The sequence below is a fragment of the Dermacentor silvarum genome, chromosome 1 (genome assembly GCF_013339745.2).
Source record: "Dermacentor silvarum isolate Dsil-2018 chromosome 1, BIME_Dsil_1.4, whole genome shotgun sequence".
Classification (NCBI taxonomy): Eukaryota; Metazoa; Arthropoda; class Arachnida; order Ixodida; family Ixodidae; genus Dermacentor; species Dermacentor silvarum.
The window spans coordinates 107,306,012-107,319,525 of NC_051154.1; the positions used below are offsets into that span (position 1 = coordinate 107,306,012).

Sequence of the window (13,514 nt, forward strand, 5' to 3'; positions counted from 1 at the left end):
ATGTGCAAATATGCACTTATGCAAGTATGTTAAAATTAAATATTAATGCAAACACCTAAAACCCCGCCACATGAGCATAATAAATAATAGTATTCTCAAACATCATTTTAATATGTACTACTTGCATTTTTATAGTCAGCGCCAATGAAAAATGTTTTTTACCATTGAGTGTCATGATAAATTAGCCGACTGGTTGTTATTAATGCAAGAGCATTACTTGGCTCATTATGTGACCCTGTCGTCATCAGAAAGCCGTGGCAGAAAAACAGCACACAAATTACGTCATCTCATCGAACTAAAAAAAAAAAAAAAAAGGTGGCCATGGTGAGGATTTGATTCTTTGCCCCACCACCACTGCTACCACTTCGTAGCCGAGCGCGGTTACCACCGCGCCATCGTTGCATCATGCCACCGTTGCAACAGGCGACAGTGATGAATTTCTTCGAGGCTGTGCACATGGTTGGACTCTGCCTGGCGGGCGATTCCCTAGATGGCGCAGAGCGCAGTGCAAGCTCACGGCGGATCGGGCTTCATGCCTTGTCACATGTCTCAACGTGTGTTCTCTACCGAAACACATGGACGATGTGGCGCACGATGTGAACATCAACAGAGGCGACATACTTTGCCTGCCGGAGACATGGATGAGGCCGGATGACGAGAGAGATCACGGGATACTCGTTCGTGTGCACCGCTCAGCACCCAACAACATTGCTGCTGGCGTCGCCATATACACCAAGCCAGGACTTCGACTACGACCCGTCCAGCTCGGAGACTGCTTCAGTGCAGAAGGAGAGATGTGCGCTGTGCAGTTTGTCGAAACGGGACTTGTGGTTGTGCGTATATACGTGGCACGAAATCTGTCTCAAACGGAAGCGGCAGCATTCGTGTACAGGAATCTGCCTTCGGCTCTATGCTGTGGCACATCCATGCTTGTCGTAGGAGACTTCAGTCAAGATGCACATTCAACACAGCAGCAACAAACTTGGCATCATTTCGCCGCAACACTAAACTCAGTGACACATTCGGCAACAAGTAATGCTCTCGCATTCGCATGTGATAAGAATTGCTTAGGTGCCCCCATAGATTTTTTTTTTTTTTTTGCAGTCAAATTGTACAAAAACATATGCAAGGGCACTATAAATATAGTGGTAGCCAAATATAACAATATTTAAACATTATGGTAAACTTTATTAGTTGCTCATGTCGCTGTTACCATAAAGTTGCATATGCATTGCTGACCGGGCTTTATGCAAAACCAAAACAAATTACAGTTTTTTATGCTTTATGCGTGTCAAATTTTCAGTGGGGCGTACTGTACATTGCAGGAGCTGAGTGACAGTGCACCAAATTTCATCATTGTCTATGACCTGCAAAGTGGGACATTGTTCAAGAAATGGAAGCCTGAACGAAACAGCTGCAGCATTGCCATTTCCTCACAGGGTGGTTGTGTTGTCAATGGGCTTGACAATTGCTTTGTCCTCGTGTGGGACCTTGCTACAGGAGCAAGAAGGTAATGCCACTTAGTCTTCAGCAGTGTGAAACTACATAAGTTCCTTTTCTCTGCATTTTTATTCTCCATTGCAGCTGTTAATGTCTCAAGGGTATAGCAAGTTGACTGTTAGGCATTATACCTGCCTTGTTCTTATTAGCAGGTATCAAATGTCAAATAACGCTATAATGTATGGGCAGTGATAGCTTTGGTTCCATAAGGTTTGCTTGATCTGCCTGTGCCACTTGCTGGAGTTCTAATGGTGCTGCAGTCTGCTGTTTATTTCAAAAAGTGCAGGAAAGGTGCAAGCCCATTTCATAATTTTTGTGACTCTTACCTACTGGTAGTGCTACTTGGTGCAATTGTGCAAGCAGCAAAACAATGGAGGACACAGTAGATGGGCATAAGTACTATGGAAACACACTTACACTCATCTGCTATGTCTATTATTTAACTATGTAGCAGACATCTCTACGCAGCTTGCCTGTTGGCCGGCAAAGGCACAGTGGGATTTTGCAATGTGCATTTTTTAGAATTATGCTGTGTGTTTGTTTCCAACATAAGGACAGCATTACCAACTGATAAGATAGCAAATATTCAGTACTTTTATTCTGATTAACAGCTATGGCCAGTGCCAGGCTTTCACGCATTCGTGTACATCAGTTACTTATTGCTTCTTGCACAAATGGGACAGTGGTGTCTGTTTTTTTTTTTAAAGCCAAACACCTAAGAAGCCAACTGTACCAGCCATACCTGCAGTTTGGGCTGTGTTACCACCAATGATATGGCATATGGCCTCAAACAGAACGCATGCAACGAACAAGTAGAAGGCCTGCACTGCACCTGCTTTTTGGGATTTCTTACTGAGCAGCTTTGCTGTCGCACTGTGTTTGCACCTCTGAACTCATGGTGCATAATTTCCTGAGGTTCTTGTGCACTGCTGTGAACCTGGTTCACTGTGGTGGAAGTAAAACAAATGAATCTAAAGTAAATGTTAAAAACAGTTATTCAAATGAACTATCTTTGTAGCTTCAACAAGCTCTTGAAAGTGCATTGTAGGTTTTGGTTAAATAAATATGTGCACTAGCTATTTTTTATAATCACCAGTCAGTGGCAGTTCAGATGATAACGACCCAGTTGAGAACATCAGACTTGTCATTTTGTGTAGCCATGAGAGGAGAGCTCAGTAAGTGACAGGTGCGTGCATTTGAGCTAGAGGAGCGTGAAGAAATCAACACAATTGTGAAGACTGATAGTTTATGCTGTAGCAACATATCAGTCTGAAGGTAAGCTCTCTAATAATATCAGAGCCTTTCAATGTTTTTTAGTGGTCATGCAGCTTCTCAATGATGTAGTTAGCTTCTACAACTGTAAGAAAATTTGCACAAGTTGCCCACATCCACCCATTGACCGCTGCCCACTGCACCGCAGCCATCGTGGGTAGCTGTCATCCGATAAAAAAGACCAACTTTTTTACATTTTCTCTCACAGCTTATCAGTAATTGCAAAAAAGCATTATTGATTAACGACAATATGTTGTGTAGTTCTTCAAGCTGAAAGTCAGTCAGCACTCCATTGGGGTGCTGAGCCACAACTCTAGAAATCCTTAACAAACTGCATCAAAGGAATTCTTGATCTTGATGATGAAGGCTCGCATGATGAAGTCAAGGCTCGCATATTGGAACCACTAATAAACAATTTTATCTCTTTACAAGAAAACACTTTTGTTTGACCTTTGAGTGTAAAATTCTGCAATTTTTAGGAAGAACTATTAGTGACAAAAGTGGTCACATTGCTGCGGCCTTGCTCGTTGGGAGGTCGGGAGAACCCGATATCCCCTAGCTCCTCAGCTGGATGCAGAACAGACAGTGAGTCCTTGAAAAGACAATTCCTTGCAAGCTCTGGAGTGGTAATACATCTGTAGTTGAAAGGCAGCAGCATGTTGCTTCTACACAACAATATTGGCTTTGGCTATTAATCTTCTTCAGTTAAAACTGAATCGGAAAACAAGTTTGGCATACTTTTTTTCAGTTGCTTAACCTGAACTCCAAGAGCTGAAACCTAGGTCTAGGTCACATTTTAGGCTATTTTTCTTGTAACTTTCATTAATTTGAATTCTTTTTAATTAAAGCTTTTTTGGGCATCCCAGTAAAATTTGAATTTGTGAGCTTTTATTGTTGCATCCTCCTGTCTCTCATTGCCATGCAGGTACACATTAAAAGGTCACAATGCTCCCGTGGATCAAATTCGGCTTGATGAATCTGGCTTCAAGTCACTCACTTACAACTCGGATGGCATTGATCGAAGTGTTCGTGTCTGGGACGTCATGAAAGGCAAGTTTTACTAACATCACCCATTCTTTCTCATCACTGCGTACCAAAAATGTATACAGTTAAACCTCAGTACAGTTAAACCTTGATATAACGAAATCCAGAATCAAAAGAGGTGGCTGACAGATGGAGTAGTACACATGATATAAATGTTATAAACAGGGATAAGGTGCCTCAGAAAGGCTGGCCTTTCTTTCTGACGATTCGAGCCTTTCTGAGGCACCTTATCCCTTTTTGTAACATTTGATATAACGAAGTCACTAAAATCAGCAATTTGCTTCATAATATCAGCTTTGTTATATAGAAATTCGACCATTTATGCAAATAAGTACAGTCGCCAATGGATTTTTTTAACACGGAAATGGCTGCAATATTTTCAGAATTAGTGAGAAATCGGAAAAGGCAAATTTGAATCAGAAAAAAGTTAATTTTGTTGAATTTCAGAGTCGGCAATGAAACATGGTTTCCTGCCATGTCAACAATATCTTCAAATCGGCACTACGAAGTGAACTAAAATGCTTTCGCGTGCGCTTCGCCCCTACGACTGATAGTGTCGCCCGCAGTAGGACAGTGCAATCGTAAGAAACGCCGGCAGCGGCAAGTGAATGCTTCGTCTGCGTCTTGCTTTAGCGTGGCTCCGAAACTCAAGATTACGGAACCTCCAGTACTAAACGCACAGGAAGATGGCACACATGATTCCAAGTCATCTCGGCACGCCCACTTTTTGCACGCGCGGCAGATTACCTCTAAAACAGGGCATGTGGACTACACATGCGATCAGTCACATTGACAGCCATGCGCAGTCACGGCCGCGCTAAAAAAGGAGACGTGCGCCAACCTGCCCCCCATCCCTTTCCCCTTGCTTGCACGGAAAGACTGCACTCATCAAGCCACCATCCTTCTGGGCTCACCCTCGCTCACTTTCACTCACACTTAAAGCATACAGCGCGTGGGGCGCAATAGGATCTTATTGCGCTTGGGGTTTATGCAGAACATGACGCTCCGTTTCAAGGCTCGCTCTTGGTCATGCAATGCGCAATTTAAATTAAAAATTCAATTCTTGAGTTTAACACACCAAAACCAAAATATGATTATAAAGCACGCCTTAGCAGAAGACTCCAGATTAATTTTGACCCCCTGGGGTACCCAATGAATGGGACGCAGGAGTTTTTGCATTTCGCCCCCATTGAAATGCAGCTTCTGCGGCCAGAATTTGGTCCCATGCCTTTGGCTTAGCAGCGCAACGCCAAAACCACTACACCACCATGGCGGGTACGTGCACAATTTTAGAAGCGTGTTCGCTAGCAGCTGCTTGTAATTCTTCCCTATGAACATCTGCGTCCACAGAAGTTTCTATTTATTGTCTCAGTATTCCTTCGCGGTGGCACTGAAATTTCGTTATATTGAAATTGTGTATAAATGCACTTCGTTATATTGAGGTTCTAAATGCATGGTGTTCTATTGACAAGAAGTTATAAAAAGTTAAATATTTCGTTATGCCGAGAATTTTGTTAAGCCGAGAATTTCAGTGCAGTCCACTTATAACGATATCAAGATTGAAAAATTCGATCGTTATAACCAATCATCACTATATCTGGACTGCCGGCAAAAAAACAATATACCTCTGTAGTCCCAAAACCAAATTTGCCACTTGCGATAAAAAATTACGTTGTAGAAAGTAGGCTGTGAAAAATAAAACGTTTATTTATACCTATTTCCTCTAAATAGTGTTTCAATCGTTAGACGCACTGAAATAGTTAGAAATCTGCACTTGCTTTCGCGGAACTTTCAGGTTCACAACCGCGGTGTGCATCGCATCCAGCTACTGCGCGAAAACTGGCGGCTATAATTTAGCGTGCATGAAATCAATGAGTGACTCGATCGACAACATTGCACTTTGGGGTCGCTGTCAAAGACGGGCCATTATCAATCTCGTCATCGCCTCTGTCGCACAACGCCACTTACTGTCACGACAACCAACGGCCCGTCGGAGAACTCTTCGTAGAACTAGGCAGCACTATCTGCACTCAGAAACTCCTCCATCGAAGCACCACCTATTTCATCGTCAGTAGCGACATGCTCCCCCCATGTTAGTTTCACCCATGGGGGCTTCATCCTGGCGCACAAAGCACGCCTTTTCCGTTGATTGGCATGGCCACTAGTTCAAGCCTTCATGATTGTGGCGTTCCCGGTTTTCATAATCGTCGATATCATCGACTGTGCGAACTCGTACTTCTTTAAGTCTTGCAAGATTTGCAGCTTCGTCTCTAGTGATGCAGCTTTGCGCTTTGTCGGCGCACCTCCCATTGCTTCCCTTGCGCATTTCCGTGCTCGCTGAGAGTGAGATTGTAGGAAGAAAGCGCAGCCCCCTTCGCCCCCCCCCCCTTTCCTCTTCTATGGACGCTCGCACGACCGTCGGCAACGCGGACGCGAAGCAGCTGGCGCCATCTTGTGCACGCTGCGCCAACTTGCGATGCTCTCCGTGGCTTTCGCAATCGGTGCGCGGGCGGGACCAACGTTAATAGAACTAACTCTGTTTCACACCTCTGCTGAAAACATGGGCTTCGTGGCGGTCACGAGAACTAACAGCGCTGTGATCGAGTCGCGCCACTGGTAGCACTTCCGGTTGGGCGCTTTCTTCGCTGCGGCTGCGTCTCGTGTGGTTGTTATGTTTGCTGCGTATTTGTTGCATCCTGCAGAAGTTTGTTCGGAGGTTTGAGTGCTCGCACTGGTCTGCAGAGGTGTGAAGCCTGGCTTGTGTCGAGCATGCGATATGCTGACGTGTTTTGCACCAGGTTGTGGGGTCTCACACATGCTCTTGGGATAAAGGAACGACAACACAGTAGTGCAAACAATCAAAAGGGCATTTATTGCACCTTTCATACACTAATGCACACTAGCCGAATTACAACCAATAGAACATTCACATGAGCGCACGACAAATCAAGTAAGTCCGACTCACCGCGACCCGATAGCGAGCGAATACTTTCGCCCCATGCAATGACACCATCGCCTAGTCGTTCACGTGTACGGTCACGCGAACGGTGGCGCGTTCGAACGATCCGTGTTCGTCCATACCGGTGCCCCGCTCCGAGCCACGCGAGACGTCTCGCGAAGCGTGGATCGGCGCACGTACGGGACGTCCGCGTCGCTCACCGATCCCAACCCAAAGAGGAAGCGCCTTTGACCTTTTTCTCCTAAGTCACCCTGCCAATCGGTGGCGTTAGCATCGCGACCCTCGCGCCATCTCTCGCAGTGCGCCGCAACCACTACGACCGCCGCTGGCACTTAGCCACGCGGTGAAGCCGGATTACAGGAGACGCGTGAGAGTCGCGCATCCCCACAAGGTTGAACAAGCGGCTATAAGTAGTCAGCTAAGTGCTACTTTTGATGTGTAAACATAAATGATAAGACTAATTATGTATTTAGGCGGAATGCACAAAATAATCTGAGTGTCTCCGAGCGACGGCAAACAACATTACCTTGGTTCTGTCCCATGTGCATATCTTTAAATATTGGTGCATTATAGTTGGGACACCCTGTATAGGATGTAAAAGAACTCTCTCCATTTGCAGATGACCGAATAAACAATTTTTAAAGCTTTTTTACGCTATCTGGTAGTTTTCTATCTTTTTTTTCTTCTTCCCTCATTAGCTATCCTGCTTTTATCCCCCTCCCGCATAATCGATTATGAACTGCCTTATGTGGCGGGCACATCCAGTCACAATTGATGTCGGATTACCTTCGCAGTATAGCATAGCCATTGAAATCGAAGCGTTCACTTCGCCCTTAGGATTTGTACTGCGCTTGTGAAGCTGTCAGCCATAGTGAAAACCATAAACTCTAATCACGAAGGCAGTATTTATAGCTTTTCAGTGGAGTAATAAATCAACACAGATGAGCAAACGCGTGTGCAATACCAAGCTGCCGTGCCGCTGCAGCAGCAGCCGACATGGACAACCGGTAACCGGACTCGCCCGCAGCGCCGTTAGTTCGCGCGACCACCGCGTGGGCCACATGCTTGCGCTTGCCAATATGCAGAGCTGTGAAACTGAGTTGGTTCTAGTAATGTTTGGCGGGACGCGCTGTGTGGTAATGGCGACAGATACGAACTCGCGAAAGCAAACTTTTCGCCCCGTCTCGGTTTAAGGGCAACTTAGGAACGCAAATTTCACCATTATTCTGCATAAAAAACTCCCCCAAGAAGCAAAATTTTCGATCATTATATCTGATATGCGGTGAATAACATATCGTTATACAGAGTGTCCCAGCTAAAAGTAGCCAATGTTTTAAAAATGATGGAGCGTGCTAGGAGGCTCAAACCAACTCAGTGGTCTTGAGGATCGTGTGTCCTAGTCTGCAATAATTTTTTCGTCTTGCAAAGGCAATTAATTAGTATAAACTAATTGCCTAACTTTTTAAATGTTGGCTTCAGCAAGAAAGTGCCAATACGAAAGTTGTAGATCATATTTAAAAATGGCCGACTGAAGCAGTGGCGCACCGACGGGGGGGGATTCGGGGGTTGTAACCCCCCCCCCCCCTGAGGCCGACTTAACCCCACCTTTTGTTTAACCCCTTTTCTTTCCTTACGCATTTGAGTACTGCAACTAAGATGAAAGACGCGCAATCGTCTGCACACTCGCAAAAAGCGCATTTTTTGACAATTTCCCGTGAAGAAATCGAAATTATTGCTGTTTAGATGGTATTGGCAAACTGTCAACCCCCCCCTGGCAGAGATCCTGGGTGCGCTACTGGACTGAAGTGTTCGCAACTAAGTACCATTGATAGAGCTTCTTGTAATGATCTTTAAAGAAAGCCCGCGAAATACAGAAACAACCGCATGATAGCGCCACTATTTCAGTGCTCCCAGACGATCAATCAAGAAACGAAATTCGAATATCTGTACAGCGGTTCCGGGATGGGCTTGGTGTTTCAGGTGGCCGCAAGGTACACACCAACAACTCTCGCAAGTAAGATATGATTGCGAACGAAAAGAAGAACATGACAATTGCATTTTCCTTCCTGATTAAATAGTTCTGCAGTCAACATTTACTCAAGCCTGAGCTTATTTTCTTTTCTTCTTTTTTTTCTTCTTTTTTTTTTCTTGCCTTGTGTGTTCGGCCTTCACCCACAAGTGGAGCGAATGATATGTTTATGCCACGTCACGTCGAAGCGCGACCCACCTTCATCACCGCCGCTCGCTCTGTGCGCCCGATCACGACAGGGCACGCAAGTGACTCTCGAAAAAAGCATACAAACAATGTCCTTTAATGATCGGTTGCCTGGGGGCGCTGAAATACTGGCACGATCATGTGGTTGTTTTTGTATTTCGCAGGCTTTCTTTAAAGGCAATTACAAGAAGCTCCATCAATAGTACTTAGTTGCAAACACTTCAGTCGGGTCATTTTTAAATGTGATCTACAACTTTCGTATTGGCACTTTCTTGGTGAGGCCAATATTTAAAAAGTTAGGCAATTAGTTTATACTAATTAATTGGATTTGCAAAACGAAAAAAATACCGCAGACTAGGACACGCGAACCTCAACACCACTGATTGGTTTGAGCCTCCTAGCACACTCCGTCGTTTTTAAAACATTGGCTACTTTTAGGTGGGACACCCTGTATATGTTTTTTTTTTTTTTTTTCTCATAGCCCTAATGCATAAGTTGATATTTTTAAGTCGACTCATCATTATAACCGATATATCGTTATATGTGGTATCATTACAAGTGGACTGCACTATATCGAGGTTTAACTGTATAACGAAGGGACAGAAATTAGCACTTCATTACCCCGAAATTTCATTACATTGAAGTACCATATAGCATTCTTGTGTAAGAGCCGTACTCCAAAATATTGGATTGAGTAATTAAGAAAAAGAAAATATCGGGGAAGTCACCGGTCGGCAAAAGCTCTGCAGGATCTCAATAAAGTTGTGACCAACCAACCAACCACCTATGCATGTGCTGCAGCCCTCTTTTCCAAGCTCACACCTCAACTGTGGCTATGTAGCACGTACTGCACAATCTTTGTGCAGTATCAATGCAGTGCAAAAAGGTGTATCAGTCTCCTATTTGGTTGTCTTCACAGTTGATAGTCTTTAGTTACCTAGTGCATTATTACAAAATTAGTTTCCTGGTGCCCGATGCCTTACCCTGTCACACTTTCCACCTGTGTAATTTTTCGTAGACAGCGCATGCACTCTGTGTAGCACAGCTTTCCATGCTTTATGCGTATGTTTGTGCAGTAAGCTTTCGTTGCTCCTGCGCTGCATGAAAATTTAGCAAGTGTTTTTGACTGCTACATTCCTATTCTATACATGTTTCACTTAAAAACTTTAGTAGCTTCATCTTTTCTTTCTTTCTCTTTGTCACGCCATTTCACACGTGGTGTAACGCCTGAGGACAGCTGCACCAAGCTCACTCCTCAACTGTGGCTATGTAGCACGTACTGCACAATCTTTGTGCAGTATCAATGAAGTGCACAAATGTGTATCAGTCTCCACAGTTGATAGTCTTTAGTGGGAAACTTGTCGACTTAAGCATTGGCGTTATTACAAAATTAGTTTCCTGGTGCCCGATGCCTTGCCCTGTCACACTTTCCACCCGTGTAATTTTTCGTAGACAGCGCATGCACTCTGTGTACCACGGCTTTCCATGCTTTATGCGTATGTTTTTGCAGTAAGCTTTCGTTGCTCCTGCGCCGCATGAAAATTTAGCAAGTGTTTTTGACTGCTACATTCCCATTCTATACATGTTTCGCTTGAGAACTTCAGTAGCTTCATCTTTTCTTTCTCTTTGTCATGCCATTTCACACGTGGTGTAACGCCTGAGGACAGCTGTACCTTTGAACAGCGTGGTATCGGCGTGGTGCATAGATACATTTCAGTTTTCTCTTTAGTTGTTTCCGCATTTGATTGTTAGAGGGAAGCTCATCGACTAAGCATCGGCGAAATGCTTATCCTGGCACGCTACAGCCATGGAGGAAGCAGTAGGCTAAGATGGAGTGTCACATGGCTATTTGAAGCCTAGTCATAAAAATATAAAGGAAGGCTCATCGAAAATTAGACTGCACCACGTGATAGGTACGCGGTAGCTTCCACAGGCCTATCATGATATAGGCTTCACTAAAAGCTACCATGAACCAAAGAATGCCATGAGAGGTCTGGCAAGTGTATGTAGACCTCTTGCCCAAGAGTCAGCTGTCCAATGGGCCATGAAGGGAAGGAGAAAGAGGGAGATAGGCATGTAGGAAGTTGGCCTGCCAAGGTTATCTGCCTGATTTCATGCTCCCAGTCTTTTTCCTTCGTCCATGGCAATGGCTTGTCCTGTTTTACTGCACATGCACATTCATGCAGCGTATGTACTGTCGACCAAAAAAGTTTATGGACCACGGGATCTCAGAAAACGCTAAATATCCAAGCAGCCTTTAAAAGTAGCCAGTAAAACCGTACATCACAATGTTGCTCGCATATACCAGTAGAGGCTGGAAGTGGGAATACCAGGCTGCGTTTTGAGGCTGCAGAGATATTCAGCTTTTTGTCAGATTTCTTGGTCCGTAAACTTTTCGGGTCGATAGCACATTGCTTTCTGTAGATAAGGCCTGCTGCTGCACATCCATGCACGAGCTCCACGCTTTGTATGTACTGTATACGCTTGTGTAGTAAGGTTTCAATGCTTCCACACTTTCCTAAATGTACATGGGTTCTATCAACTGAAACACTCTGTTCTCATTTCATGTGAACACGCTGGTAGCTTTTCATCACGCAACCTTACATGCAGTGCAACATCTGAGCCTGCATCTGGGGATGGCTTTACCTTGTAACACCATTGTCATGAATCTGCAAAGAACCATGCATAATTCAGCCATTTGGCCACTGGTGTGTGCAGTAGAGTTTTAATTTTAATTCCAGTCTTCCTTCACGGCTGTGGGGATATTTCAGCACATTAAAATCTTGGCTAAACACGCTTTGTTATATTGAGGCTAAAATACATGGCGGTCTATAGACATCAGGCTATGAAAAGTAAAATGATTTACTGCATAGACAATTTCATTACATTGAAGTTGGTTATATCGGCACTTAACTGTTAAAGACTTATAGCATGTCGATAGCAGTGGCAGGCTTTAGTTATTGGTTCAAGATGTTGAGAGCAAGCATTGTTTCTTAAAAATGTGTTATTTCCACCAAGTTCAGAAAACAACTGAGAAAAAGTAGGGGTCATATTTTGCAACAGTTTTGTTTCTATTCAGTTTCTTTGTTAGATTGGCCACACGTTTGAGCCAGTGACGAAGGGTGGACAGAATGTAAAATTAATCGTAAAAATATTTTGCCCTGAGAAAACAGCTAAATGTAATATGCTTTCTGCTATCATGTAGAACAGAAACTGTATGTTAAACTGAAGTTAACCTTTTAGCAGCAGGTAAGATAATCTCCACCATGCTTTGAATGCCACTGATCTTGCAGAAATAATTTTTTATGCCGTAGGAGTATTATCCATATCTCTAGGAAAGTTCGTGAAAGTTTGGGGGAAAATGTCCAGAGTTTATAAAAATGTGCTGTTTTACACAAGTTTTCCAGCTTGTGTAAATTTCCCTAATGGTGTGCTGTGAGTGGTTTCACTTTCTTTGGAACCTGCTGACAGCTGACAGCAACTAAAATTATTTTTATAAATCAAGGGAATTACTCAGACAGCAGTACATCAAGGAATGGATTTCTGCTTGTTGCTTGATTTTCCAAGCACTGTCTTGACACATGTGCCCTATAACTTTTATTCATGTGCACTTGTGCTCTCATAACGTTCATCAAGTTTAGTTGTCACATCTATTTTGACTTGAATAAGTGCACTTCTTACAAAAAAGGTTACATTTAACATTGCAGTAAGGAACCAGCAGAAGAAACAATATCTGACATTTTCAAGGTTCATTCTGATCTATGTTTGAGGGTGCATCATGTGAAGCGAATTAATTCACAAGTGTGAAACTAATGATTTTTGAACTTAACTCAAATATGAATAATAATGGCACTAAATCAAATATTGTAAGGCAGTCATAATCCCGACATTTTGTTTGGAAGGAAAGCATGCTGATAGCAACACCACAAACAAAGAGTACACTGTAAAGAAAGTTTATGCCCTGTGGGACGCATCTTGTCCCTAAACAATAATCGTCACCTGTCTTGCTTGCGTTTCCTTTCTTGAAAACTACTCGCTACATTCTTGTCAAGCATGCTACGTCTTGCTGATAACGTGCCTGTTGTTCGTGACATGGAAGTGTACCGGGCACGCAGTGTTCACCCTTTATGGACAAGTATTGCATACAGGCAATATACCAGAAGAAAACTTTTTTCTTGCTAAGTTTCATTATTGAGTATGAAGTTTCTGGCTAAATGCCATTCAGCCAACACTGAATGGCAGCAAAGTTCAGTTGTTGGTTTTTGAGCAGAAACACAGTTTGAGAAAGAAGTTAGGCATGCTACTCACAGTATTTTGAAAACACGGTCAGAGGAGACAGACCGATGCAAGATCTTCGGCTGCAGTGGTATCACACACGTGATATAAAGCAGTGAAATGTATACCTGTGGTTCACATATGATGAGAGCTGTCTGTAAAAATTCCAAACAAAGTCATAGGTGGCTTGGGGTGAAGAAGCCCACATACAGTTTTCTGCCCGGTGCTTTTCGCCTATTGCTGATAAAG

At 43.6% G+C, this 13,514-nt stretch overlaps 1 protein-coding gene across 9 annotated transcripts in view; it reads left to right on the forward strand.

Annotated features, from left to right (window-relative positions):
* The window catches only part of LOC119434441 (NACHT and WD repeat domain-containing protein 2), a 118,624-nt gene that overhangs the window by 85,294 nt on the left and 19,816 nt on the right, over positions 1–13,514 (forward strand). For all 9 annotated transcript variants that reach the window (XR_007468243.1, XR_007468241.1, XR_007468247.1 and 6 more), the window contains exons 13-14: positions 1,326–1,510; positions 3,698–3,822. Coding sequence is in view for 4 of the 9 variants with exons in the window: in XM_049671956.1 (XP_049527913.1) it covers positions 1,326–1,510; positions 3,698–3,822 (310 nt within the window). In the remaining 5 variants the exon portion in view is untranslated. The remainder of the gene's footprint in view (positions 1–1,325; positions 1,511–3,697; positions 3,823–13,514) is intronic.